The 26,625-nt window shown below is 38.7% G+C and overlaps 1 protein-coding gene across 1 annotated transcript; it reads right to left on the reverse strand.

The window, feature by feature from the left end:
- Window positions 1–232: 232 nt before the first annotated feature.
- On the reverse strand, window positions 233–26,078 carry SNRNP48 (small nuclear ribonucleoprotein 48kDa (U11/U12)). The gene is made up of 9 exons (XM_006864102.1): window positions 25,920–26,078; window positions 19,617–19,730; window positions 19,344–19,404; window positions 18,432–18,506; window positions 14,436–14,624; window positions 12,064–12,185; window positions 2,658–2,746; window positions 1,850–2,014; window positions 233–357 (listed from the first exon to the last, which is right to left on the reverse strand). Exons 1-9 carry the CDS (start codon window positions 26,073–26,075, stop codon window positions 309–311), a joined length of 1,020 nt encoding a protein of 339 aa, XP_006864164.1. The 5' UTR covers window positions 26,076–26,078; the 3' UTR covers window positions 233–308.
- Window positions 26,079–26,625: the final 547 nt, after the last annotated feature.

The raw sequence follows: 26,625 nt of genomic DNA on the forward strand, positions 1-26,625 counted from the left end.
ATATAGATTCCAGGTGGTGTTCCAAGGATCCCATACCTTTATCTATATGGTTTAATGTTTAATAATAATAATGCTACTTGAGTGTTATTTTAGAAAAATCTTAAATCAGGAACTAGAATCAAACCATCTATTAAAATAAGGGAATAGTTCTAAGGCCTAGTTACATATTCATGGTTCGAGGCATAAGTGTTTATTGAAAAATAATGCTTTAAGCAACAAGCAGACCCACATGGCAAAGCAATCATCAAAATTTCAGAATATTGGTTACCATAGCATATGCATAATTAATACATGCAAACAGATAGTTTCTATATTTTTTGCTTTCTTCTTTTATGACTATGATGTCTTTCTCCATCCCTGAAATTAAAAGGGTTTAAAAAATATTGATTATGGATATTTTAATGTCAAAGCTATTATTAAAATAACTCAACATCAGCATAGTTTCATGAGACATACACCAGACATGTTAGCCAAGATTTTAATTGTGGGAAACAGGTATTTAACAAATAATTTGCCTTCTCAACATTCTTCACCTGTACAACTGAGACACTGGTAATGTTTACACCATTTTGTTCAACCAATTACCATTATACTTCCAAATTTTCCCATTACCCTTAACTCTTTGAGACTCAGTGCCCCAAAACAGTGAAGCCTACCCTACCTTCCTAAAAGTGACTTGTTGTTGTCATTGTGTGCCATGGAGTCACTTCTGACTCATAGCGGCCCTGTACAGGGTTCCCGAGGCTGTAAATCTTTACGGGAGCAGAAAGTCTCATCTTTCTTCCGCAGAACAGATAGTAGTTTCGATATGCTGACTTTGTGGCTCGCAGCCCGATTGGTAATCACTACGCTACCAGAGCTCCTTAAAAGTGACTTAGACTCCTAGTAATTGATTAGAGATATTGGAAACCTAATTTAGAGTAGGAAACACTAACAAACTTACAAGAAGTCAAAGACCACAATCTGGTAAAAGTTAAATTGTCTACGTTCATTATATAATATCATTGTAGAATCACGCTCGTATGAGACAAGCTTAAAAACAAGCAGAAAAATTTGGAACACTATGATCATTTTTCAGACAGACAGAAAAAGAGACAGAGAGGAGGAGGCACATGTGAAGTATCTTCAGGTAAGAATGACAGTGATTAGGAGCTGACCAGATGGCAAAGGAAGTAGTCTCTAAAACGACTCCTTGATTTTTGGCCTAGGTGATTAGATGGGTGGTCAACCCCATAATCAGGATAGAAGTGTTAGAAAAAGCAGAACAGATTGAAAAATTACAGTTAAGTTCAGTTAAACGTCTGATGAACTGAGATGCAGGAAGCTATGTCCAAGAAGCAGCTGGATATATATTATAGACCTTCTTGTTATTAAGTGCCACAGAGTCAGATTCACCAAAATTTATAGTTTAATATTAGTTCATATATCCTCAGGTAACAACTAGCAGAGATATTAACAAGTACAAAACTGACTGATAAGAAGCCCTATACATGTTTTAACTGAGGAACCAAAGAGGGAAAAAGAAAAAAATGAGAAAGAAGGAATAGGAGACAGGGATCTAAGCAAACACCTCTGACATCACTGCCTTCCTAGACCTGACTTTCATGTCCTGGTTAGAACACAAATGATACGAAAAAGTGAAACAAAATCAAACACATGCACATAGAACTGTTACTAGACCTATGCTTACTTCAACTGCACTAAGGGAAATCATAAAAATCTTTCTTCAACTATATTTATTCTATTTACCTTTACATACTCTTAGACTCTATACTCTCATTGTGTTTTACAACAAAAGGTTCTATTTTTCTTAAGAATTTAACATTGGCTTATGCAATGTTAGACTTACCTCTCTTTCCTTCTTCTTGAGTCCAAGTTTCTATCCTTATCTTTACTTTTCTTTCGTTTGTGTGGACTCCTACTCCGATTCCTTCTATGTCGTGAACATTCAGCATCCAAATAGCTTCCACCAGACTGCCACGAATCTGCTGACGCGGATCGCCTTTCTTCCTTCCTAAATCATAGAAAGTAGCACTGTTGTTGTTATGTGCTATGGAGTCGGTTCCGACTCATAGCAACCCTGTACAGGGTTTCCGAGGCTATAAATATTTAAGAGAGCAGAGAGAGCCTCATCTTTCTCCCACAGAACAGCTGGTAGTTTCGAACTGCTGACCTTGAGGTTCACAGCCGGACGTGTAACCACTACACACCAGAAAAAGTACCATTAGTTTAAGTCACTGGTTTCTAACATGCACACAAATACACATGCTGAAAGCTCAATATTCAACAGCATACCAGTAAGTCAGTTGCTGTCAAACAGACTTTGACTCATGGCAACCTGTATGTGTCAGAGTAGAATTATGATCCACCTGGTTTTCAGTGACTAATTATCTTTGAAGTGATTGCCAGATTTTTCTTCTGAGATGCCTCTTGATGAACCTGCACCTCCCCTTCCAACCTGTCAGCAGCTGAAGATGTTAAACATTTGCACCACCTGGGGACTCCATACTAATGATAGATAGGGCCTAAATTAATACATACAATCTCACACTCCATATAAAAGGACAGTCAAAATAACTATGCTCTTAGAAGAGCTGAGGCCAATTACAGGTAAGAGAACTAAAAAACAGAGACTATTTTCATCAATAATGACATACTTTATAGTTCCTTCCTCAGCTTTGTCTTGCTCTTCTTGCCACTGACTACTGAGTTCTTCCATGTGTACATTTATCACATCCCGAATCACCTTAGGAAGAGTTAAGCACAGAATTTCAGTTAAAGCAGTTCAAAAAATTAAGAAAACAAATCAAGAAAAAAAACATCCAACCAGTCATATATTACTAAGAGCTATGAAACAGTAGTCCTGGTGTGGTGCTGTGGGTTAACATGCTAGACTGCAAAGCCATATGAACTACAAATCAGGCAGTTCAAACTCACCAGCTGCTCCTTGGAAACCCTATACAGGGTCGCTATGGGTTGGAGTTGACTTGACAGCACTTAACAACACAACAGACTATGAAACATGTGTATAGTTAAGAAAACAACATTCAAATTGGAATATGAATGGTAGATGAAAATACCACACCAGAAAAGTCCACTGCCATTGACTTGACTCACAGAGACCCTGTATGAGGTTGTCTGTCTTTATGTGAGCAGTCTAATCTTCCTTCCATGGAGCAGCTGGTGGGCTTAAACTGCCGACCATGTAATTAGCAACCCTGTATTTATCCTACAATGCTATCATGTTAAATTTGTTGAAGCTGATAATAGTACTACTATTATGTAAGAAAATATCCTTATTCTTAGGAAATATATGCAAACTATTTAGGGATAATTTGCCTTTAAATCATTCAGGAAAAAAAACAACTTATGTATAGATAGAGGTCTGAAAACTGAAAGAGTACAAATTATATGCAAATGTTCCAAAAGGATCCAGTAAATAGGGCACTCAAGTGTTCTTTGTATTATAGTTTTGCATATTTAGGATTGAAATTATTTACAAGTCTTTGTTCATATAATTAAGTCAGAGATAATATGAAACTTTACTGTATTTCAGTACATGAATACAACATATTTATGTTTGTAGTCCATGTCATAAATACCTTCCCACTAAAAATGTTTTTCTTGCCCACTGACTCATACCACCAAGGACAGGGCTAACCACTAGGAAGACACACAGGGGATGAAAATACAAATGTATGCTTCTCTCATGCCTGACTAGTAAATTTTATCAGAAAGAAATAAGGGGGAGGTGGGCAGGGGTATGGAAGACAAAGAAAAATACTCTTTTAATGATATACACTATAGTTAGCCTAACTGCATTTCTTCTCTGCTCAACGAACTTTCAACAATTCCTTAAGTAAAATCAAGTAATATTCAAATCCCTTAACGTAACTTTCAAAGTACTCCATGATTCTACTACAAAATATAGACTGCAGCTTATTCTTGCAGGTATAGTTCATCAGAAGCTTTAAGCTCTAGTCATCCTGGGTAGCCAGCTTACTCTACAGAATATAGTTCTTCTGCCTGGAAAACCCTTATGTGCTATTACCTCTCTTCCAATATTCCTGTTGAACACCTAAGACACTTCAAGGTCCTGCCCAGGGAGTGACATAAATCACACACACATGATCTCAAATTCCCGCTTTAGCACTTCAAGATCGTGAGTTCCTTAAAGAATGCATGTTATTGGACATTGCTTCCACAAACCCTACCTAGTTGGGTCTATGCATAGACAACAGTTAATCAACAGACATTCCTTTACTCTTCCTGCCTGTCCCATTTCCATCAAACGCTACCTTCTCTATGAAACCTGTATCAATCTCTTCTTTACAAAGAAACCTCTTCTTCATCCTATTGTTGGTGAGTAGGTTCTGACTCATAGCAATCCAGTAAAGGGTTTACAAGGAGCAGTTGTTGAGTTTGAACCACTGACCTTATGGTTCAAACTGACTGTGTCGTGCAGTACATTATCCTGCAGCGTGACACCAGGACTCCTTTGGATTTTTAAACTTGCTGAGTTGATTGTGACTCATGGTGACACATGGTGAGCCCATGTGCTTCAGAACAGAATTGCACTCCATAGGGTTTTCATGGATGTAGCATTTCAGAAGTAGATCAACAGCCCTTTCTTTGGAGAAACCTCTGGGTGGCTTTGGACCACTAACCTTTTGGTTACTATTTGTGTCACCTTTTATATACCCCTTATCAGGGTGTTACACACAATAACTACATATTCATTAAATACTTGCTAAAATTTGTCAAAGTTCAAGTTCTGATTTACAGCAAACAACACACGGGCCTTGATGGAGGCTACAGTGGAGGTACAGTGAGGTTCGCCACAAGCCATACCACAGAATACCAGGCAAAACAGATCCAGGGCAGAACTCCAAAACTCGGAACCACCGAGATAGGAATATTTTAAAAGCTTGAAGGCTTATAGCTAGTGAAACTTGAAGCTAAAGTACAAAATCGCATACTTTTGAATCTGCCGGGCTCAGAGGCCCAGAGCGACATCTTGGGTGAGACCAAATGGCAAGACCAAGCGGGGGAGCAAAAACACCATGGAAAAACGCCACGGGAACTTTGGAGCAAAGGTGGATAACACACTTTGTCAAGTTTTGCTTTGTTCTGATTTTCTTTTTTTTTTTGGTATCTGGTCATTGGCACCTCCACGCACACTGTTTGCACACCTCCATTCTGGTGACTGGAGGGGGTGACTGAGCGAGTGGACACCCCCTCACCCTCACCACTGGTGGGTTCTTCTGCCACGCATGCACACAGATACTCAGCCCAAAAGCAGACCCTGGATGTTTTTTGTGTTTTTTTTTAAAATATGGGAAAGCCAGGACAGGGCTGTAGAGAGGGAAAGAGAGCTTAAAAACAAAACAGGCCAAAAATTAAATTAAAGCCTGAGGTATAGCATAACAACCAACAGTAACATCTTAAAATCTCTCAGGCAGCTTTGAAAACAAGAAGCTAAAGAGAGGACATTAAAGTCATAATAGGTGACAGAATTTTTCTTTTTTTCCTCTCCCTCCTCTCCCTTTTCTGTGATTATAGACTACAGTATTGAGTCTAGTTTTGTTTTGTTGTTGTTGTTGTTTGGTTTCTGTTTTTTTTTTGTTTTTGTTTTTGCTGGTGATGTTTTACACTCTACATTCTACCTTTGGGGAACTCTTCCTCTCCCTATATTACCCAAGAAGATACTGCAATTGCAGCCATATAGTCAAGCTACAATCACACTGTATAAAACACCAAAACCCAGGGAAGAACCAATACCAACTGTCATATACCAGGGAAGCAGACAACACCTGTGAAAGTTACTCTGAGTTAAGCAATACGAACAGTGAAAAGGGAAGCCCACATTCTGATCACATCTACCTGGAAGCAATCAGAAAGCATATAAAAAACAGAACACATACTCAACTATTAAGGCCACAGATAAACACTAAACATGTCCAAGAAGCAAAAGCAGATAACCGTACCAGCACATGTCCAGAAACAAGACAAAATGTCTCAGACAAATGACCTAGAGGTAGACCTGGACTCCATTCTGGAAGGAGGGCAGGCCTTGGAAATGCCTGAGAAGTAAGTCACAAAAATGATTATAAAATGTTTCAAAACACTTTACAATGGAGTTGAGAAAAATAGGGAAGAAGTCAGGAAAGTGCTACAGGAACAATCAAATAAGATAAATACAGCATTGGAAACAATTAAAAACCTACATAAAGAGGTCCAAACGATTAATAATAGAATATCAGAAATAGACAATACTCTGAAAGGGCAAAGGAGTAGAACACAAGAGATGGAAGGCAGAACCAGTGATCTAGAAGACAAATCTCTCAATTCCTCTAAGATAGAAGAGCAAACAGAAAAAAGGATGAAAAAGAAGATCTAAGATTCATGTTGGACAACATGAAGAGGAATAATTTAAGATTTATCAGCATTCCAGAACAAGAAGAATCAAACAAGTCCACAGAAGAAATAGTTGAAGAACTGCTGGAAGAAAATTTCCCTAACATCCTAAAAAGTTAAAAGATAAACATTCAAGAAGCGCAATGAACCCCAGGATAGATAGACTCCAAAAGAAAATCACCAAGACATATCATAATCAAGGTCTCCAAAATCAAAGATAAGGAGACACTCCTGAAAGCAGTTAGGGAAAAGAGAAGTGTTGCATACAATGACATGCAAGTCAGATTAAGTTCAGATCTCTAAGAAGAAACCATGCAAGCAATAAGGCAATGGGGAGACATATATAAAACCCTGAAAGAAAAAAATTGCCAACCAAGAATCCTTTATCCAGCAAAGCTATCAATCAAATAAGACAGTGTAATCAAAACATTCCATGATAAAAAGAAGCTAAGGGATTTTGCCAAAGCCAAGCCTGCCCTACAAAACATCATAAAGGGAGTTCTGTGGACTGAGAACCAACAAAACAGACAACAATCAGAGATTGATATACATGGCAGCACCTCCCAGAATTAAATCGACAGTACGAAGAGTCGAAAACAGAACAAAATACAAGAACGAACTCAGAGACTCTGGGAGAGGTCAGTCTATGATCAAAACAATTACAATGTAAAATGAGGTAAACACGTAGGAACAGAGACCTAGAAGTTGATAAGGTCAGGTAGATTACAGGTACAATGAAAGATACATAGATCAATGGAATAGAATCCAGAATCCAGAAATGAACCCATCTACATACAGTCAACTGATTTTTGACAAAACACCTAAATATATTGCATGGGGAGATGATAGTGTCTTCCACAGATGGTGCTGGCAGAACTGGAAAGCAATATGCAAAAGATTGAAACACCTTATACAAAACCTCACACCTTATACAAAAACCAACTCAACATGGATTAAAGACCTAAATGTGAATCCCAGAATTATGAACGCCATCAATGAAAAAATCGGGACAAATGTGAGGGCACTAATTCAGGGCATATACAGACTACCAAATATTTAGAAAACTACACAAACAAAAGTAGACAAAATAGATGAGTGGGACATACTAAAACCTAAAAATTTATGTGCATCAAAAGATTTCATCAGAAGAGTCAAAAGAGAACCCAAAGAATGGTGAAAAATCTTTTGCGATGACAAGTCAGACAAAGGATTTATTTCTAAAATATAGAGGAAACTACATCTCTACAAGGAAAATAACCCAATTTAAAAATAGGCATAGGACATGAACAGACACTTCACCAAGGAGGAGATCCAGGCAGCTAACAAACATATGAAGAAATATTCACGATCTCTAGCCACTGTTGTTGTTGTTAAGTGCCAAAGAATTGGTTCTGACCCATATCGATCCTATTAAGGGTTTCTAAGGAGCAGTTGGTGAGCTTCAACCACCGACCTTTCAAACGGCTTTGCAGTCTGGCGCATTAACCCACAGAGCCACTAGCCATTAGAGAGATGCAAATCAAAACAACAATGAGATATCATCTCACACCAGCAATAAAAGCAAAAATCAAAAGAGTAGAGGACAATAAATGCTGGAGGGGACGTGGAGAGACTGGGACACTCCTATATTGCTGGTGGGACTGCAAAATGTTCCAACCACTTTGGAAAGCAATATGGCACTTCTTCAGAAGGTTGTAAACAGAAATACCTTATGATCCAGCAATTCCTCTACTTCGTATTTACTCACAAGGAATACGAGCCACAACACAAGAAGATATATGCACATCAATGTTCATAGCAGCACTATGTACAATAGCAAAAAGATAGAGACCGCCAAAGTGCCTATCAAATGAAGAATGAATAAACAAACTGTGGTAAATACACACAATGGAATATTATGCTACCTTGAGGACATTATGCTGAGTGAAATTAGTCAGTCACAAAAGGAGAAATACTGCATAGGATCACTACTGTAAAAGACTGGTTGCTGGGATGTGGGAGGCAGAGTGAGGGGAGGGAGGGGAAGGTGGAGCACAGGGTAGAGAATAGACACAGAATAGTTTGGGTGCTGGGGAGGAGGGCAATACACAAGAAAGGGAAAGGGAATGGAAGAACCAAGAGGATGGGAGAACAGTTAAGCAGATTTGCATGGGCTAAGTGGGACAAAGGTAAAGAATAATGTATGCACAACCTTGGAACAACAGGGTTCTGGGATACAGGGAATGAGACATGGTTGGAATGGGGGAAAAGGGAGAAATAATGTTAAGATGCTTGGCTGTCTTTTGAATCTTGGTTTCCCTTGCATACCATCATAAAATAAGACACTGGAGGGGGAAAGAAAGGAATAGCCAAAAATATCACCATAGAAAGCTTTTAAGTCCGTCTTCTGCCTATAACTGAGTGGAATACCTAAAATGGGGCTACAATGTGCCCAGTCAAGGAGGCTTCCTGCAGAGCCTCTGTATTACATAAGACTATAATAGGTAGAATCCTGAAGAGCATCCAGAATCTTCAGAGGTGGGAAATTTCCACTTGAAAGGATGGGCAGACCAGGCTGGAGCAGTTGGAAGAACAGAAGATACTTCTTGAAAGAAAGGCCGACAGGAAAAATACAAAACCATTAATGGCAAACCAACTGATTACTACAAGAACAAACAAGTTGCTTGCCCAGGAGACATCAAGACAAGTAGTCGGGTATCCTCAGAGGAACCACCTTCCAAGACTAAGACTCAATGGAAATACACGCTCTGACTGGTGACCACGTTCATCACCGATAAAGGGAAGGGAAGGAAAAACATCAATGAAGCTGTGAGCTAAACCCTACAACGTTCAATAGACTGCTGTAAACCTGGGTGGAGACCTGCTTGGCCAGCAGTGTGGCAAGACCTGGGGACTTTGGGGCCCAAAGTCAGTGACATAGTCACAGAGGACTAGAGTGGAGAGTGAAGGACCCAGCTGATAAGAAGAGAGCATATGCACAAGAACACACACACTTGCAGATAATACCCACTTGACCTGGCTTCAATGACTGGCTGATCAGAGCTCAATTAGAAGAAGAAAGAAGAGGAAATAAAAGAGTAATCTGATCCAATCTGATGAACTTGACCTACACCTATGGATGCAGTAGCTCAAAAGAGGGAACAAATCTTTATAGCAAGGATCATCCCCACCCCCTTCATACACAGAGTTGACAGGGATGGGCAACTTGGACATTAGCTACCCAAAGTGGGGGGGCTACAAAAGTAAGAAGTGACTGGCTTACAAACTTTCATGAGGGAACCTAGATCCAGAGGGCACAGAGGAAGGTAGAATCTCCACTGAGTAGTATCTAATCTGTCCAGGTGGGAGGTGGGGCTGATGAAAGGAAATGTGGATAGGTTTCTTGTGATACAATAGTGAATAATTGTTATCAGGACTGACTGTTGAGGGTTGGAAATGTAAAGGTAGACGTTTTGTAGCAAGGAGGGGAGTGATTAACTTGCAGTCTAGGAGCGGAGGTCCCTAGGACCATCAAGGGAGAAGAGCAGAGAGCGGGACCCTACCCGGAGAAGCAGTGACGCCCAAGATGGAGGCAGAGATGACGACGTGGCAGGGGGAGCAGCTGGGGACTTTAGACCCAGAGAGGGAGAGGGGCTGTGTGCTGATGACCGCGGTCAGGCTTGCAGGGTATAACCTTTGGTTGGCTGATGATGCATGGAGGGGATTGTAACCATGGCAATGAAACGATTACGATAGGATGAATGTACAACTAATGTTCTCCCATGTAAACTATCACATAATTTACAATAAAACATTTATTAAAATAAAAGAACGAGATGGTATATATATATATATCATTACTGATGTACTTACGAATGAAAATATATATGAATTTTGCCTTCAAAATGCTCAAGTGTGGGAAGTAGAGTACGTAGTGAGTGGGAGCACAGATAAAACAACATAGACTAGGATGTTGGCTCCTCATACTGCTCGGATAGGTTTTTTTCTTACTGAATCCCAAAGACCACTTTAATGAATGAGTGAAGAACAGTTGAATGTTATCAGGGAATATGAACCAAGGAGTTGCACTTGCTGCTCCAATTTTCCTGTTCTTTTTCATCCTGGGATATCTGTAGGACCCATTTGGCAAGTGAACAGCATACTATTGTAAAAAGTCAGTCATGTTTAGCAAAAAAGGTGTTAACACAGAACCATTTCTACAAGACAGCTTCCAGTAAGTAAAGGATGGATGCATATCTGAATGCAAACAAGTAAAATGCAGTTTCTTTTCCATGATACACAGGAGAAACTGCACGGTCTCAGTGCTGACACTGTTCTCTATGCTTCTTTCTACTTCTGTCAGAAGAGCAAAGCTTGAATATGTGTGATATTTCCATTAATAAAAAGTTCATTTAAAAAGTATAAAGACTACTACCAGCAAGACATAAAATTGATTACTAGGTTATGAGTTCAAGAAACACCTGTGATGAATCAAAAAATATTTAAGGGACAATTAAAAATCTCGAAGTTCCAACAGTCCCAGCCCCAGAGCCCTTCTGGCAGGAAGAAGACTGAAGCACACACATCAATTTTACAAGAACATGAAAGCAACAGTTTTGAGAATGGTGCAGAACAAGGCAATGTTTCATTCTATTGTAAACAGGGGCCACTAAGAGTTGGAACTGACTCAACAGCACCTAACAATAACAAACAAACATCCATTAAATGACATTTGAAAACAAGTCTACATACATACTAACAGATTAAAGTATAAACCATTTATACCAAGTTATTTCATAAGCTCAAATATCTTAATAAAGTATGTGCAAAAACATACAGAATTTTGCACACAACAAAATAATGGTAAATGCCGTTGAATTAGTTCCAACTCACAGCAGTTCTGTATACTTGTTTTCAAGGCTGTTCCTATTTGCAGAAACAGAACACCTCATGTTTCTCCTATGGAGCAGCTGGTGGGCTCAAACCACCTACCTTTTATGTTCGTAGTCCAGTGATTATCCTATAGAGCCTTACTGAGCAATTTCTGTATTCAATGCATCATCATTTCAATCAACTCTCATAACAATTCTGCAATCTTTGTACTGTCACTATTTTAAAAAATCTTAAGAAGCTCAAGTATCTGACCCAAGTTAAATAGCCCACAATAAACAGTAGAACCAAAACCTCAAGCCCAGATCAATATAAAGTGAAAACCTATGTTTTCATCACTAATCAATACAACGTTCTCAAAAGTAGTAACTTTATAATAAGGTAAAACCTGTACACATAGGTTTCTGTGCTCTGAAAAGCCCTTTTCCTATAGGAATGGGTGGGTCTGAAAGTAACAGAGCAAATACACATTAAATATGGTCACCCTAAGGAGTTCTGGTAGCGTAGTGGTTACGAATTGGGCTGCTAATCTCATGGTCATCAGTTCAAAACTACCAGCTGTTCCGCGGGAGAAAGATGAGGCTTTCTGTTCCTGTAAAGATTTACAGCCTTGGAAATCCTATAAAAACAGGGTTGCTTATGAGTCAGAACTGACTCCAAGGCACATAACAACAACAAAGATGCTTTATTTCAGAAAGCCTTCAGCGAATTATGGAAATCCACAAAAGAGATTTAGAAAACTAAAGGCAAAGCTCTAGAAGATGATGTAAAACTTACCTCAGTATATGATTTCTTGGTTATGTGAACATTCTTAGCTCTATAGGACTGGCGCCGTCTTTTATAATCTCTCACTTCTGCCAGGATCTCAAGGTAAGATTTTGGACATTTTTGACTATTATCTAGTAAGAAAAGAAAATTGTTACATCCTTAGAGGTCTTCAGTTCTTACAAGTTAGTAGGTAGCAACATCACAGTCATCCCTGTTGCAATATAGCACACAATACAGAATATTCTACAACTTCCACAATATATAAATGAGTGGTATATAAGGAATCTTCAAAAAGTTATGGAAAATGGACATTATGAAAAAAATTGCATGGATTTCAAACAATTTTTACACCAAAATAAACTTGTACTAACTTGTTAAAATGTCTGAAAAGGATCTAGCTTGAGGCATTTAAGGATGAATTATCAGTTTGAAAAGAGCCCTTATCAAACCAAAGTGAACTTTGCTAAAAGCAAAACAACAAACATCAAACTTATGGTGAAGCATGGGTGGAAGAACAGTGAAATAAATCACTGACGCTTTAAGAAAAGTTTATGGAGACAATGCCGCAAATCAATCAGTATGTTCCATCTACATCAATTTGCAAGGAAAAGCTAATCTCGTGTGTCCTAATTGAAAAGGACACACAATTAAGAGCAGAAACAATAACCAATAGCATAGACACCTCAGAACTCCTGGTGTGAAGCTGTAGGATCAGTACTGGACTTTGAACCAAAAGGTCGGCAGTTCAAACCCACCAGCTGCTCCTCGTAAACCATGTACAGGGTCGCTATGAGTTGGAATTTTCACGACAGCATTTAACAATATAGACATCTCAACTGGTTCAGCTTGTCGTTAAATGCCGTTGAGTCCATTCAACTCATGTCGACCCTGTATAGGGTTTCCGCGGAGGGGCTGGTGAGTTTCAACCACAAACCTTATACAAATCTAACTGAGAAAAATTAGAATGGAACAAACTTTCTTCTTGATGGGTGCCAGAATGGTTGCACTCACATCAGCTGGAAACAAAAGCAAGGCTCTCAATGGAAACTTTAAACAAGTGGGAAAAAGATCCTGAAGCATTTCTTCAAAGAACTTTAACTGGCGATGAAACATTGCTTTATCAATCCAATCCTGAAGAAAAAGTTAACAGCCTCAAGCAAAGGCTACCAAGAAGTGAAAGTGGTCTAGTCAAAGCAAAAGTAGACCAATCAAGAGCAAGCTCACAACAAGTTTTCTGGAATGCACAAGGCATTTTGCGTGACTCTCTGGAGGGTCAAAGAACAGTAACATTTGTTTATGGTGGGGATGTTTGAGTTAGCCAACGCTCTAGCAGAGAAACACCCAGGAGACCTTCACTACATCCTGCCTCCACAAGACAATGCTCCTGCTCACTCCTTTCACCAAATAAGGGAAACTTTGCAAAAGGCATCCAACCTACAGTCCTGACTTGGCTCCTTCTGACTTCTTTTTATTTCCTAATCTTAAAAAAAAATCTTTAAAGATCACCCATTTTTCTCCAGTTGACAATGTAAAAAACTGCACTGACATGGCAAAATTCCCAGAATGCCTAGTTCTTTAGAATGGACTAAAAGGATGGTGTATCACTTACAAGTGTCTTGAACTTGGTGGAATCTATGCTTGACAAATAAAGTTTACATTTTTTATTTTTAATTCTAATTCCATTTTCCACAAACTTTTTGAATTCCCCTCATGTAAATGCTGTATCATTGCTTTTATCGGGTCATAAGACCAAAATAAACACACAAAAAACCTGTTGCAGTGGAGTCAATGCTGACTCAGCAATCCAACAAGACAGAGTAGAACGACCTCACAGTATCCACGGCTGTCAATCTTTACAACAGCAGATTGCCTCATCTTTCTCCTGTGGATGGTGGGATCATGCTGGATAGGCAGAGGCTGAACTACTATTCAACCAAACTATTGTTTGGTTGGTAGTTATGTGCCATGGAGTTGGTTCCAACTCATAGCAACCCTGTACAGGGTTTCCGAGGCTGTAAATCTTTACGGGAGCAGAAAGCCTCATCTTTCTCCCACGGAACAGCTGATAGTTTCGAACTGCTGACCTTGAGGTTCACAACCCGATTCGTAACCACTAGGCTACCAGAGCGCCTTATACTGTTGAGGTACATAAATTAAAGCAACAACACAATTATAAGTAACATTCTTACAGAAGGAAGATATGCTTAATATGAAAGTCGGACATCAAAAATGTTATGCACTTAAGTAAATCTTTATACATATATCAGATGATGCAAAAGTAATCCTTTTCAATTTGTTTTCAAAGTGGCTTGACAAATCATCTTAACTCAAAAGACACAAAGAAAATCGGGAAATGTAAAGCTATAATAATCATCTCAAACCTTGATTGACTTTAGCGGCCAAGTCTACAAAAAGATCACTGTCATTTTCAATGATTTGAGAACTGGAGCGTTTTTTCTTTGTTTCCTCAACTACAAAATCATAGATGGCAAGACGATCAGCTTGGGTTAAATCACAAACAAACCGTTTGTGATTCAGAGGAACATCAACAGGCACCGAAGAATAAATTCCTAAAGTAAAAATAAAACCACAAAAATAAACAATACATGAAGCAATGTGAACTTAAAATCTACTACTTAATTTTTAAGTATACACTTTAATGATGCAATATTAACACAAGTAATTTTTTTCATGTACTCTAAATGTACAAAAAAATGTACCCTCAAAAAACCTTTTGAGTGCAAATTTTTAAGAAGACTATGCCTAACATTACAAAAGTGGGTATTAATCTTATGTTTGTAAGTTTTCCCATAAAAGCTGAAAATTTTGCTTTTAAGAGTTAGAAGACACGTTACAACCTCTTCCCAAAATGAATTGTGAAATGAAAAACTGTGCTTCTAAAACCTGTCTTAACAGTAAGACATAAAGCTTGATTTTCAATACTCTTCCCATTTGTTCACTGACTTAGAACTGAGGATCCGAAACAAGCAGTAGGAATTTCAAAATTTCCTCAAACCAGAGAAACAGAATAATTTGAGATAAAATTCTTTTTAATTTCCTGAGAAAGAAGCAAATTAACTGAAAATAAGTTAACAGCACTGCCTCCCTCCCACCCCCAACAATCACAGAGGATTCTGAAATCTGCTCATTAATGAAAAAAAGTATATACAATACCTGGATATGATGTATTAAACACTGAAGAAAATTTTTGTTTTGAGATTCAAATTTTCTCAAAGAAACAAAATATACTTTTAACTGCAAACAAATCAATTTAATGATTCTTAATAGACTTCATTATTCAGTAATGTACACACAAACACAAAAAAACATGAGCTACTAAAAGAAAATCCTTTTAATTTTTGCTAGGCACCCTAAAGTATTAACAAGGTTCACAGAACAAAGTAAAATCAGTAGTTCTTTCCAAATACTTATTTGGTAAAGCTTAACCTCATTAACATCCTAAGTAAAGAATTGAACTGAGAGCATACCATGAACTAAGCACTTTATGGCCACTGATACTAGTCAAAGGGTTTTGAGTTAAGTGGCAAAGAGGGGTCCCCTCTTTCAGGTCAATCACTCTACTTTTGGTTGACACTAGGAAAAGTCCTTTTATACAGACAGGTATTAAAACACTAAGTTTTATAACATAAAAGTGAATTCACTCTGATAAGCCTAATTTCTTTTAATATAGGCTATAAAAATAGAGGAGAAAAAAAACAAAGATTAGACTACAATGATGCATTACATAAATCTTTGTCTATTCAATATTTTGAAACAGAGAAATATAATTTTTTCCTAAACATACTTTGGTGTTTTCTTTGATTTATTTCATCTGAAATTTCTTCATTAGGATACTTAAATTCCTTGAAACTCATCCAAAATTCCAAATCAAGCCTCTAATACTGTGACAACTATTAAAATAAAGTTTAGAAAGCTGAGTGATACTTTTAAAAGGATATCATTTGTAAAAAGGATACTGCATATCTTTAAATAAGGAGTACATTCAGGTTCCTAATTCCTCTTTATACTCACCCCAATTACTGAAAAAGAAGAAGTAGAAGAAAAATTAAACAACAAACTACATTCAAATCATTCAGAACATAGGTATGGATATAAACACTTAAATAATTTTACAATTCAATAAAATACAAAATGTCAAAACTCAAGTTTCTATATGATTTAGCAGTATAAGTGAATTGCTAGAGTCATAGTAACTGTAATCTTTTATACACTTTTTTAGTAATTTCAATTCTCATTTTTCCTTGCTAATCACTTTGACAACACAGGGTATCTTAAACATCTGTCATACAATGTTAGTAAGAAGTATTATTGCAGTTACAAATTCTGAAGTTAAAGCTGGAAGAATTCATACCGTGTCAATTCCCTAGCACCAAGATAAAGAAATTAAGGCCCTTAAGGCCTGTAGAAGTAAAATGATTTGCCCATGGTCTTGTAAGTGATAAAATATGTATCTAGAACCATTATATCCTCTTTCTTCACGGTTTGTTAATACTACACTGATCTTCCAATCATAGCCATGACTCAAATTTTCATCATGAAACTAAGTATAACAGTTTGAGTCGTTAATATTGAAGGAAAACAATATACCACTAAAAATAAAATGATTGTTTACGATTGATATTAGCATCTTGGTTATAAAAAAATCAACCAAAGAAACTGTATCTAAAAATAAGATCTGATGAGTTGTTCAAGTTTTCACAAAAGTCAATGGATTAAGAATTGTAATTCTGTACATTGACTTTAGATCTGATATCATGACTGATGAAATGACATGTTAACGTCATTAAAACAAAAACCCTTACATTTGAGAATATAACGAATATTAATTGAATGCAGACATGTAAAAGTTCCCTATTAGTCATTCTTCCTTAAAAGTAAATGCATCAACAAGAAAGAATACATTAAAAAGGTACAGGATCCTAGAGTACCAAAAACCAACTTAACCCACTGCCATCAAGTCAATTCCAACTCAAAGCAACTCTATAGGACAGACTAGAACTCCTTAGGGTTTCTGAGACATAAATCTTCATGAAAGCAGGCAGCCTCATCTTTCTCCTGTGGAACAGCTGTCTGGTTTGAACCACTGACCTTAGGTTAGCAATCAATTGCTTAACCCACTATGCCACCAGGGCTCCTGGTGGGGTTTAAAAATGTCAGTAGGCATATCTAACTAGTTAAAAGTCCAACTCCTTTAACTATATGTTGTTTTTAAGTATTATCAAGTCTGTTCCAATTCATACTGACCATGTTCGGCTGCTGGGTTTAAAACCACAGACCTTGCAGTTAGCAGCCCAGTGCTTATGATACAACTCCACACCAGGGGCCCCTCCCCCCCTTCAACTATTAACCCCTTGAAAAATAATCTGGTCTATACTGAACAGGAGGCAATAACAGGCTAAGAAAGGTTTGATTGATCAAGGTCAATAAGTCTCTCCAAGGTGATATGAATGTTTATTTCTTTAAGGAAAAATACTAGAATTTAGCTGACAGACACAAAAATGGGAGACTCAAAACAGGAAATTCAAGAAATGTACTTCTGTTTGTAACAGTCAATGTAATATAGACAGAAAAAGTGATTAAGGGAAAAGGTAATATGCATATTATTATAGGGGTTCAAAGAAGACAACTGGGGAATCCTTTTAACAGTCATGCTGTGGCTAAAAATTGTACTTAACTTCAAAAATCTAAACTCTAAACTCTACTCATTTGCTTCTATGCTTTTGATAGATTAGGCTTTCTTTCAATTTTCTAAAAGCACATGCTTAAAAATTCCAACCTAGTTTTCTGCTGAAATAAGTCCCAGGTAGAAATTCTAAACCCAGTCTAAAGCTGGACATGAAGAAATTCACAAACTCTGCAATTCTATGTAAGACTGCTTTTCTTCTGAGAAGAAAATCCCTAGTATACATGAGATTCTCAAAGAAGTCCAAGATCCAGAAAGACTAGAAACTCACTACAGGACAGCACTGAGAGCAATGTGGACTTTGATCTCTTCTAGTCGAATCCTTTCCTCGAGACAGGAAAGGCATTTTGAGACAGGAAAAATCTCAGGGCAAGATAAGGCACCCCAGTGAGACTTATTTACTAAAAAAAATTTTTTAGTTACATGACAATCTCACCTACTAAGTAACTTCAAAGCATGAGCCCCTAGCTAGGAGAGTGTCCTAGTGTGACTCTCATTTATTTAAGGGGAAAATATCAAATGATGTGAAAGTCAAGCAAATTAGCTTAACGTTAAAGGTAAAAGCTAACCTTTTCACATGTAGCTGGTTAAACAAGATTCTTTTTTTTGAAAAAAAATAGTAACTTACACTTGTGGGGAAAAATAATATAGTTCAAACTATGGCAACACTTACTCTGATGAGAATAATCACCATCTTTTCCATCTGTAGTTCTAGCGTGTTTAATTATCTGTAACTGTGAGTCTTTATCTGGAAAAAAATCCATAATATGAAACATCAATGGTCATAATTAAATTATTAACATCTTTACTGGTTTCCGATCTAAGTTCTTTGGACACACTGACAAATCTACAATCTTGAGACAAAAAACACAAATCCCTGCTGATGGGTTCTGAAAGGATTCTTTCAGATCTAAATGCAGCACAGTAAGTAACCCTCCTTCAAGCAGTTCAGAAAACACTACATTAGACAAGCAACAGCAGCACTACATTTGAGACCAACAAGAACTAATGTCTCCCGAATCTCAACTAAGTGTCAGATACTAGTAATATCACACACAAAAATAAATCACAAAGTCTTGCTACTAGGATTCCAGTTCACACATGCACAGATTTGTGCCAAACAAAACATGTTTAAATGTGTTTCTATGATCAGTGGATGCTGCAGACAAGTTCTCTCATTAATAAACTTGTCTTAGTCTAATTAAGGTACTTTCAAAAACAAAAAGATACTTTTTGTACCATGGAATAAAACAATTTTGAGATCAGAACTAAATAACTCATTTTTAACAAAGGTCAAGTGGACATCTTCCCAAATCACTGAAACTTTGCAACAAGTTTATAGGAATGCTACACACGAAACCACCAGCTGCTCCGCGGGAGAAAGATGAGGCTTTCTACTCCCGTAAAGATTTACACCCTCGGAAACCCTGTACAGGGTCGCTATGGGTCGGAACCGACTCGACGGCACTTAACAACAACCACCCACATAAAACAACAGTTTTTAAAGTCCATTATTTTGATAACTCAGAAATAAAACATTAATACCTATACTAAAATACTTTAAAATTATACTATTAATACTTACTCAAAGTAATTGAAGGTATATTCATATTCTCATAGAAGAAGTCAGAACTGTACATTTCATCCTGAATAGAAAAAAAAAAAATTATCATTTTTTTGAGTATTTTGATAATTGACATTAACAAAATCTTAAGTATTATTTGACTATTTCTTTCAAGTACCATCTATCCTCCAAATGAGGGCTATTATTTTATGTCAGAAAAACCTTACATTATACCTTCTAAAGGACTGGGAATTTATTAAAACACGAGTTATGACATATACATAGTATAATTACCTCCTCTTCTTTAGTATAGTCCAGTTTCCTCAATCTACACGATGCAACGTGCTTTGCTAAAGATGATTTCGGCATATGATGATTGGAATCATAAGGACAAATCACAACTTCATCCTATAAAAACCAAACAGAAAAAAAAAAGATGTGTACTATTTAAAGAAATAATTACACTATTAAACCTTGACTAAGAAGTACTATCCAGTTGCCTCTTCTTCAGCATCCCAGTCCATGTACATGGGTAAACACAAAACTCCCTCAAGTCCTCACCCCTTAGAGCCTATGTCCTTCAAAGCCTAACTGTCATCAACTTCACCTACCAGTCATTCCTTACCACTGCCACCATCATACCACTGAAACCACTGTTAGTAGGTCATGAACAATTGTACTGTGGCAAAGAATGAATCATAGTCCTTAAAATATCTGAACTTTTGGGATGTCCAAACTCAACTGTCCACTTCTGTCATTTTGATACATTCTTCATATTCTCTAATACCTTTCTGACTCCCTCTGCTTGGTGGTGGTTATGTGCCATGGAGTCAGTTCCGACTCATAGCGACCCTGTACAGGGTTTCCAAGGCTGTAAATCTTTACGGGAGCAGAAAGCCTCATCTTTCTCCCGCAGAACAGCTCGTAGTTTCAAACTGCTGACCCTGAGATTCACAGCATGATTAGTAACCACTACGCTACCAGAGCTCCCTCTGCTTGGTCTCCTTTAAAATTTGTCTTCCTTGCTCAACAGACTCCCTTTTAAATGTTAGTGTTAAACATGCAGGTCAAATCACACACTATATAGTACTCTACCCCCACTGCCACTTCTCTAGTCTTGGGTATATCTTTCCTGGATTACAACACCCATCCTAATTGTTCTCTTTACTTCCTTCCAGGCTTTCTGCTCTCTACTGCATTCTCCACACTATAGCTACTGTGAATCTTAGCTCTGCCACTTACTGGCTGTATAGACACGGACAAGATACTTAACCTCTCTTTACCTCCACTTCCTCATCAATAAAATGGGGATAACTGCAGAGGTACTAAGGTATTGTGATACAGAAATATACTGGGAAGATTAAGTTATATAAGAGTATATAGGCATAAAGCAATTAGAATAGAGCTTAGTATACATTATCAAAATCATTAAGTCGATTTCCGGCTCATTGCAATCTATTGAACAGAGCGGAACTGCCCCATAAGGTTCCCAAGACTGTTAATCTTTACAGAAACAAGCAATCTCATCTTTTTCCCTCAGAGCAGCTGGTGGATCCGAACCACCTAATTTGAGGTCAGTAACCCAATGCTTAACCCACTATGCCACCAGGGCTCCTTGTTAGCAGTTATTATTTTATTAAAGGGCGAATGATTATATGTCCTGGCTTAAATTACTCCACTACCTCCCCTACTAGGCTGACGAAGAATTTATGATCTGGTCCTAAACCACCATCATTCCCCTGCATCTCCACCCTCTGTTCTAGGCATCCTTAAGTACAGAACGGTTCCTGATCTGGGCTTTTACATCAGTTGTTAATACTTTTACTATGCTTCACCTAGTTAACTGTTATTGTTGTAAGTGCTATTGATCAGTTCTGACTCATAACTACCCTGTATAAGGTTTTCGAGGAGTAGCTTGTGAGTTTGAACCACTGACTTGCAGTTCAAACTGACCCTGAGGTCAAGTGCTTATCTGACTGAGCCACACCAGGAGCAGCTTAGAATTCACTTTGTGTAGAAAATCTTTGCTGTCCCACCTCAGGCAAAAATAATCTGTATTACAGTAATTCTAACCCACCCATTATAGATAGACTTGATCAGATTATAAGGTTTGTCCATGCGGTCCTTCTCACCACCGACAAGACAATGAGCTCTAAGAGGACAGGAAGTACAACTTTATTGTTCACTAAACTTCAATATTAAAACACTTGCATACAAAAATGAAAACTCATTAATCAGCTGGATAACACTTATTCTAGGAACTATGGATATCACGTACCAGGATTTTTAAACATAAACTCTTAAATATCAGTTATTGGCTTTGCAAAAATTAGAGGTAAACTCACAAATGTTTTTCAGAATTTGGGAATTTTACAGACATTTTAGAACAAGAGCATTAACAATTAAACAGAGACTGAGGAATCAGAATGTCTGCATGTGCTCTAAAAACAATTAGCATTAGCATGTTGCCACTGTTGCTGTTAGGTACATAGCAACCCTACACACAACAGAACAAAACACTGCCAAGTCCTGTGCCATCCTTACAATTGTTAAGCATGAGCCCATTGTTTCTGCCACTGTGTCAATCCATCTTGTTGAGGGTCTTCTTTTTTGCTGACCCCCTCACTTTACCAACCATTATAACCTTCTCCAGGGATTGGTCCCTCTTGAAAACATGTCCAAAGTCCAAGAGACAATGTCTCACCATGCAGGCTTCTAATGAGCACTTTGGCTGTACTTCTTCCAAGACAGATTTGTTTGTTCTGGAAGTCGATGGTACTTTCAATATTCTTTGCCCTAATTAAATACATCAGTTCTTCCATGGTCTTCCTTATTCACTGTCCAACTTCCACTTGCATGTGTTGTTGTGTGTGCTGTTCAGTCGGTTCCGACTCATAGCAACCCTGTATAGGGTTTCCAAAGTTTTTAAAAAATCTTTTCAAGACCAGAAAGCCTTATCTTTCTCCTCCCAAGAAGTGGCTTCAAATGTCAAAACTTAGGGTTTGTAGTCCAGTGCTTATCTTACAGAGCCACTGTGCTCCCTTCATATGCATATGAGATAACTGAAAATACTATGACTAGGGTCAAGCAGCTTCACTCAAGTGTGGCAACAATAGTGAGGTTGGCCCAGGATCAGGCAGTGAAGTTTCATTCTGCTGTGCATAGGGTCGCTATGAGTCAGTACCGACTTGAAGGTACCTAACAACAACAACAGGGTCGAGCATAAGGTGCTTTGCAGAACTAGCACTGGAATGGAAACCACAAGGTCAGAGGTTCAAGCTCAGCAGCCACTCTACTGGAAAACGATGAAGCTTTCTGCTCCCAAAAATATTTACAGCCTCAGAAACCCTATGAGTCACTATGAGGCAGAATCAACTCACTGAACTTAATAGGGTCAAGCATACTTAGTCTTCAAAATGACACCTTTGCTCTTTAACACTTAAAGAGGTCTTTTGCAACACATTTGTCTAATGTGGTACATCCTTTGATTTCCTGACTGCTGCTTCCAGGATCACTGATTGTAGGTCCAAGTAAAATGAAGTCACTGACAACTTCAAGCTTTTCACTATTTATAATGTTATTTACTAGCCCAGTTGTGAGGATTTTCATTTTCTTTACACTGAGATGCAATCCATAATGAAGGCTGTAGTCTTTGATCTTTACCAGTAAATATTTCAAATCCTCTTCCCTTCTAGCAAGCAGGGTTGTGTCACCTGGAAATCAAAGGTTGTTACTATGTTTTCTTCCATTATAATCCACACAGTCTTAAAATGCTTTTGTATAATCAATACAGCACAAACAAACATGTTTCTGGTGTTTTCTGCTTTCAGACAAGATGCTTCTTATGAGTACGACTTGAATTTCTGGCAGCTCATTATGGGCATACTGCTGCAAGTGTTTCTGAATTATCTTCAGCCAAATTTTACTTGTGTGTGACACTAATGATACTGTTCAATAATGTCTGCATTCCACTGGGTCATCTTTCTTTGGGATGGGAATAAACTTGGATCTCTTCCAACTGGTTATCCAAGTAGTTAGTTGTCTTCCATATTTCTTTGAATTAGGACGCACTGGATGAAAGCAATTAAATTATTAACATCTTAACTGTTTCCAATCCAAGCTCTCTAGGCACACTGATAAACCTTCAACAACCTTAGGATGAAAAAACATCCAAATCCCAGCCAAAAAACTCTGAATGCAAGATTTTTTCAGACCTAGCTACAGAGTAGTAAGTAACTCTGACTCTGTTGTTGTTGTTAAGTGCCATCAAGCCCGTTCTGGCTCATAGAGACCCTGTACAGGGTTTTGGAAGAGCAGCTGTTGAACTTGAACCACTGACCTAGCAGTTCAAAGCGACTTTGCAGTCCAGCTCATAACACACAGCGCAACTTAAATATAAAATTTAAAAAACATAATTAGGCATGCAGCAGAACCTGCTACATGTTTTAGCAACCAATTAATAGCTACGATTTCTGGAAGCTCAACTGTCAAGCATTAATCTAAGCATATCCTTTATATATACATATATACACATATACACACACACACACATTTATTGTTGTTGTTAGGTGCCATTGAGTCGGTACTGACTCACAGCGACCCTATGCACAGCAGAATGAAACAATGCCCGATCCTGGGCCAACCTCACTATTGTTGCCACGCTTGAGCCCATTGATGCTGCCACTTGGACCAATCTAACTCGCTGGGGGTCTTCGTCTTTTTTCTCTGATCCTCCACCTTACCAAACATGATATCTTTCTCCAGCTACTGGTCCCTCCTGACAATATGTCTGAAACATGAGAGACGAAGTTTGGCCATCCTGGCCTCCAAGGAGCACCCTGGCTGCAGTTCTTCCAACACAGACCTGTTGGTTCTATGGGCAGCCCATGGCACTTTCAATATTCTCCTCCAACACCAGAATTCAAAAGCATCATTTCTTCTACAGTCTTCCTTATTCACTGTCCAGCTTTCACATGCATATGTTATTGTTATGTGCCGTGGAGTCGATTCCGACTCATAGCGACCCTGCATAGGGTTTCCAAGGCTATAAATCTTTGCAGGAGCAGAAAGCCTCATCTTTCTCACACGGAACAGCTGGTAGTTTCAAACTGCTGACCTTGCGGCTTGCAGTCTGATTCGTAACCACCACACTCTACCAGAGCTACTTTCACATGCATATGAGGTTATTGAAAATACCATGGCTTGGGTCAGGTGCACCTTAGTTCTCAAGCTGACATATTTGCTCTTCAACACTTTAAAAAGGTCTTGTGCAGCAGATTTACCTAATGCAATACGTCGTTTGACTTCTTGACTGTTGCTTCCCTGAGTGTTGATAGTTGATCCAAGAATAAAGTCCTTGAGAACCTTCAATCTTTTCTCCTTTGATAAGAATGCTTAGTGGTCCAGTGGTGAGAATTTTTGTTCTCTTTACATTCAGATGTAATCCATACCGAAGGCTGTGCTCTTTGATCTTCATCAGTAAATGTAAATTTTAAGTCCTCTTCACTTTGAGCAACACTCACACACACACATGCATACATACACATGTGTATGTATATACATACCACTTAACCTATACACAGACATACTATTATCACCCCATTATATATAGTAAATTTTATGCAACAAACAGGTTAATTAGCTTGCTGAAAGTCACACATTTGTTAGTGACAAAACCAGGAATTGACTCAGGGCAGTCGGATTCCAAAGCCCGTCTTTTAATCGTTAAATACACTGAATACTTGAAACCCATTTCCCTCCTCGATCATAAATTCAGTCTGCGTTATACCCGTCTTTTTATTATGCCCAGAAGAAAGCCATCTGTCCCTTCTGTATAAAACGCGGCAGGGTTTCACTGTCTATTAATAATAGCGTAACCTCTAAATTCCAAATTAAGAGAACGGGTTTCTAATTAATCCTACATTCTCTTAAATACAAATCTCCTTCCTAACTCTTAAGTATGCTTATGAAGTCCCTCTTTAATTAAGTCACAAACAAACAGCAATGTCTGTATTAAGATACTTCTGAAATTCTAATCTAGTAACATTGTTGTTGTTAAGTACAGTGGAGTTGGAACCGACTCATAGCGACCCTGTACAGGGTTTCCGAGGCTGTAAATCTTTACGGGAGCAGAAAGCCTCAGCTTTCTCCCGCGGAACAGCTGGTAGTTTCGAAATGCTGACCTTGAGGTTCGCAGCCCGTTTCGTAACCACTACGTTACCAGAGCTCCTTAATCTTGTAACATTACTTAGTCAAAAGTAATTGAAGGCATATTCAGATCCTCACAGAAAAATTTACCGAATCGCTAAATAAACTCGGACCTGCCGTTCCCGTCTCACCCACCCGCTCTGCGGTTAACGCGCTGTACCGCAAGATCGGCGGTTCGAGTTGGCCCGCCGCTCCTCGGAGACCTCATTCTCAGTCGCTATGCGTCGGAACGGACTCTACGGCACTTAACAGGCGGCCCATGCCGCCCCAGCCCGGAGGAAAACCACCGGAGATCCCACGGCCTTCCCTCGGTGCACCCCATGCGGAATTCTCCTCAGCTCCAGCACGTCACCGGCCATGGCCCCCTAAAGCACCCCGCAGCCGCCTCACCTCCCCCGCCTCCTCTGCCCCGGCGTCCAGCTGATCCAGGCTCCAGCCAAGAGACGCCGTCACATCTTCCAGAGTACGGCAGCAACTCTCCACGAACTCACTCAGCTCCTCCTGCAGCCGCCGCCGCTCCTCCACCGGCAAAGGATCAGCCTCCATGGCCCTGATGAACGCAAGGAGGAAGTGGCAGAACTGAAGACGTCACGCACGGGTCTCTGGGAGCGCGTGGCCGGGGGGGGGGGGCGGCACAACAACACGTGACCGGAGCAGCCTATACGAAAGGATCCACCTGGAGAGGCAGGGAGCTGGCGTTTAGAGGGGCGTGTTTATTTCTGTTCTTGAATGCGCCTGCGCTCGACGTTTATTTTTATTTATCCACTGAGCTTTTGTAGAAAATAGCGTTTACTAGAAAAAAGTCTTAAGATAAACGGCATTGAGTATTTATTTATCCTTCTTCCATATAATTATTTGTTAACATTTTGCATGTTTTCTTTGTACTTGCAATGAAATATTTCACTCCGAAATACTTCTGGTGTGGCGCTGTAGGATAAGCGCGGGACTACAATGCAAGGAAGGAGCTCTGGAAGCGTAGTGGTTACGAATCGGCCTGGGAACCGCAAACTCAGCAGTTCGAAACTACCAGCTGTCCCGCGGGAGAAAGATGAGGCTTTCTGCTTCCATAAAGATTTACAGCCTCGGAAACCCTGTA

The sequence above is a fragment of the Chrysochloris asiatica genome, unplaced genomic scaffold (assembly GCF_000296735.1).
Source record: "Chrysochloris asiatica unplaced genomic scaffold, ChrAsi1.0 scaffold00060, whole genome shotgun sequence".
In the NCBI taxonomy this organism is placed as follows: Eukaryota; Metazoa; Chordata; class Mammalia; order Afrosoricida; family Chrysochloridae; genus Chrysochloris; species Chrysochloris asiatica.

Bases quoted from the DNA above. Each gene is read 5' to 3' on its own strand.
- SNRNP48 (XM_006864102.1), bottom strand. From the start codon at position 26,075: ATGGAGGCTGATCCTTTGCCGGTGGAGGAGCGGCGGCGGCTGCAGGAG. The intron at 12,186-14,435 runs GTTTGAGATGAT...TTTTCTTACTAG, and splicing joins GGCCGCTAAAGTCAATCAAG to ATAATAGTCAAAAATGTCCA. The intron at 2,747-12,063 runs GTAAGTTTTACA...ACTCTTCCTAAG, and splicing joins CCAAGAAATCATATACTGAG to GTGATTCGGGATGTGATAAA.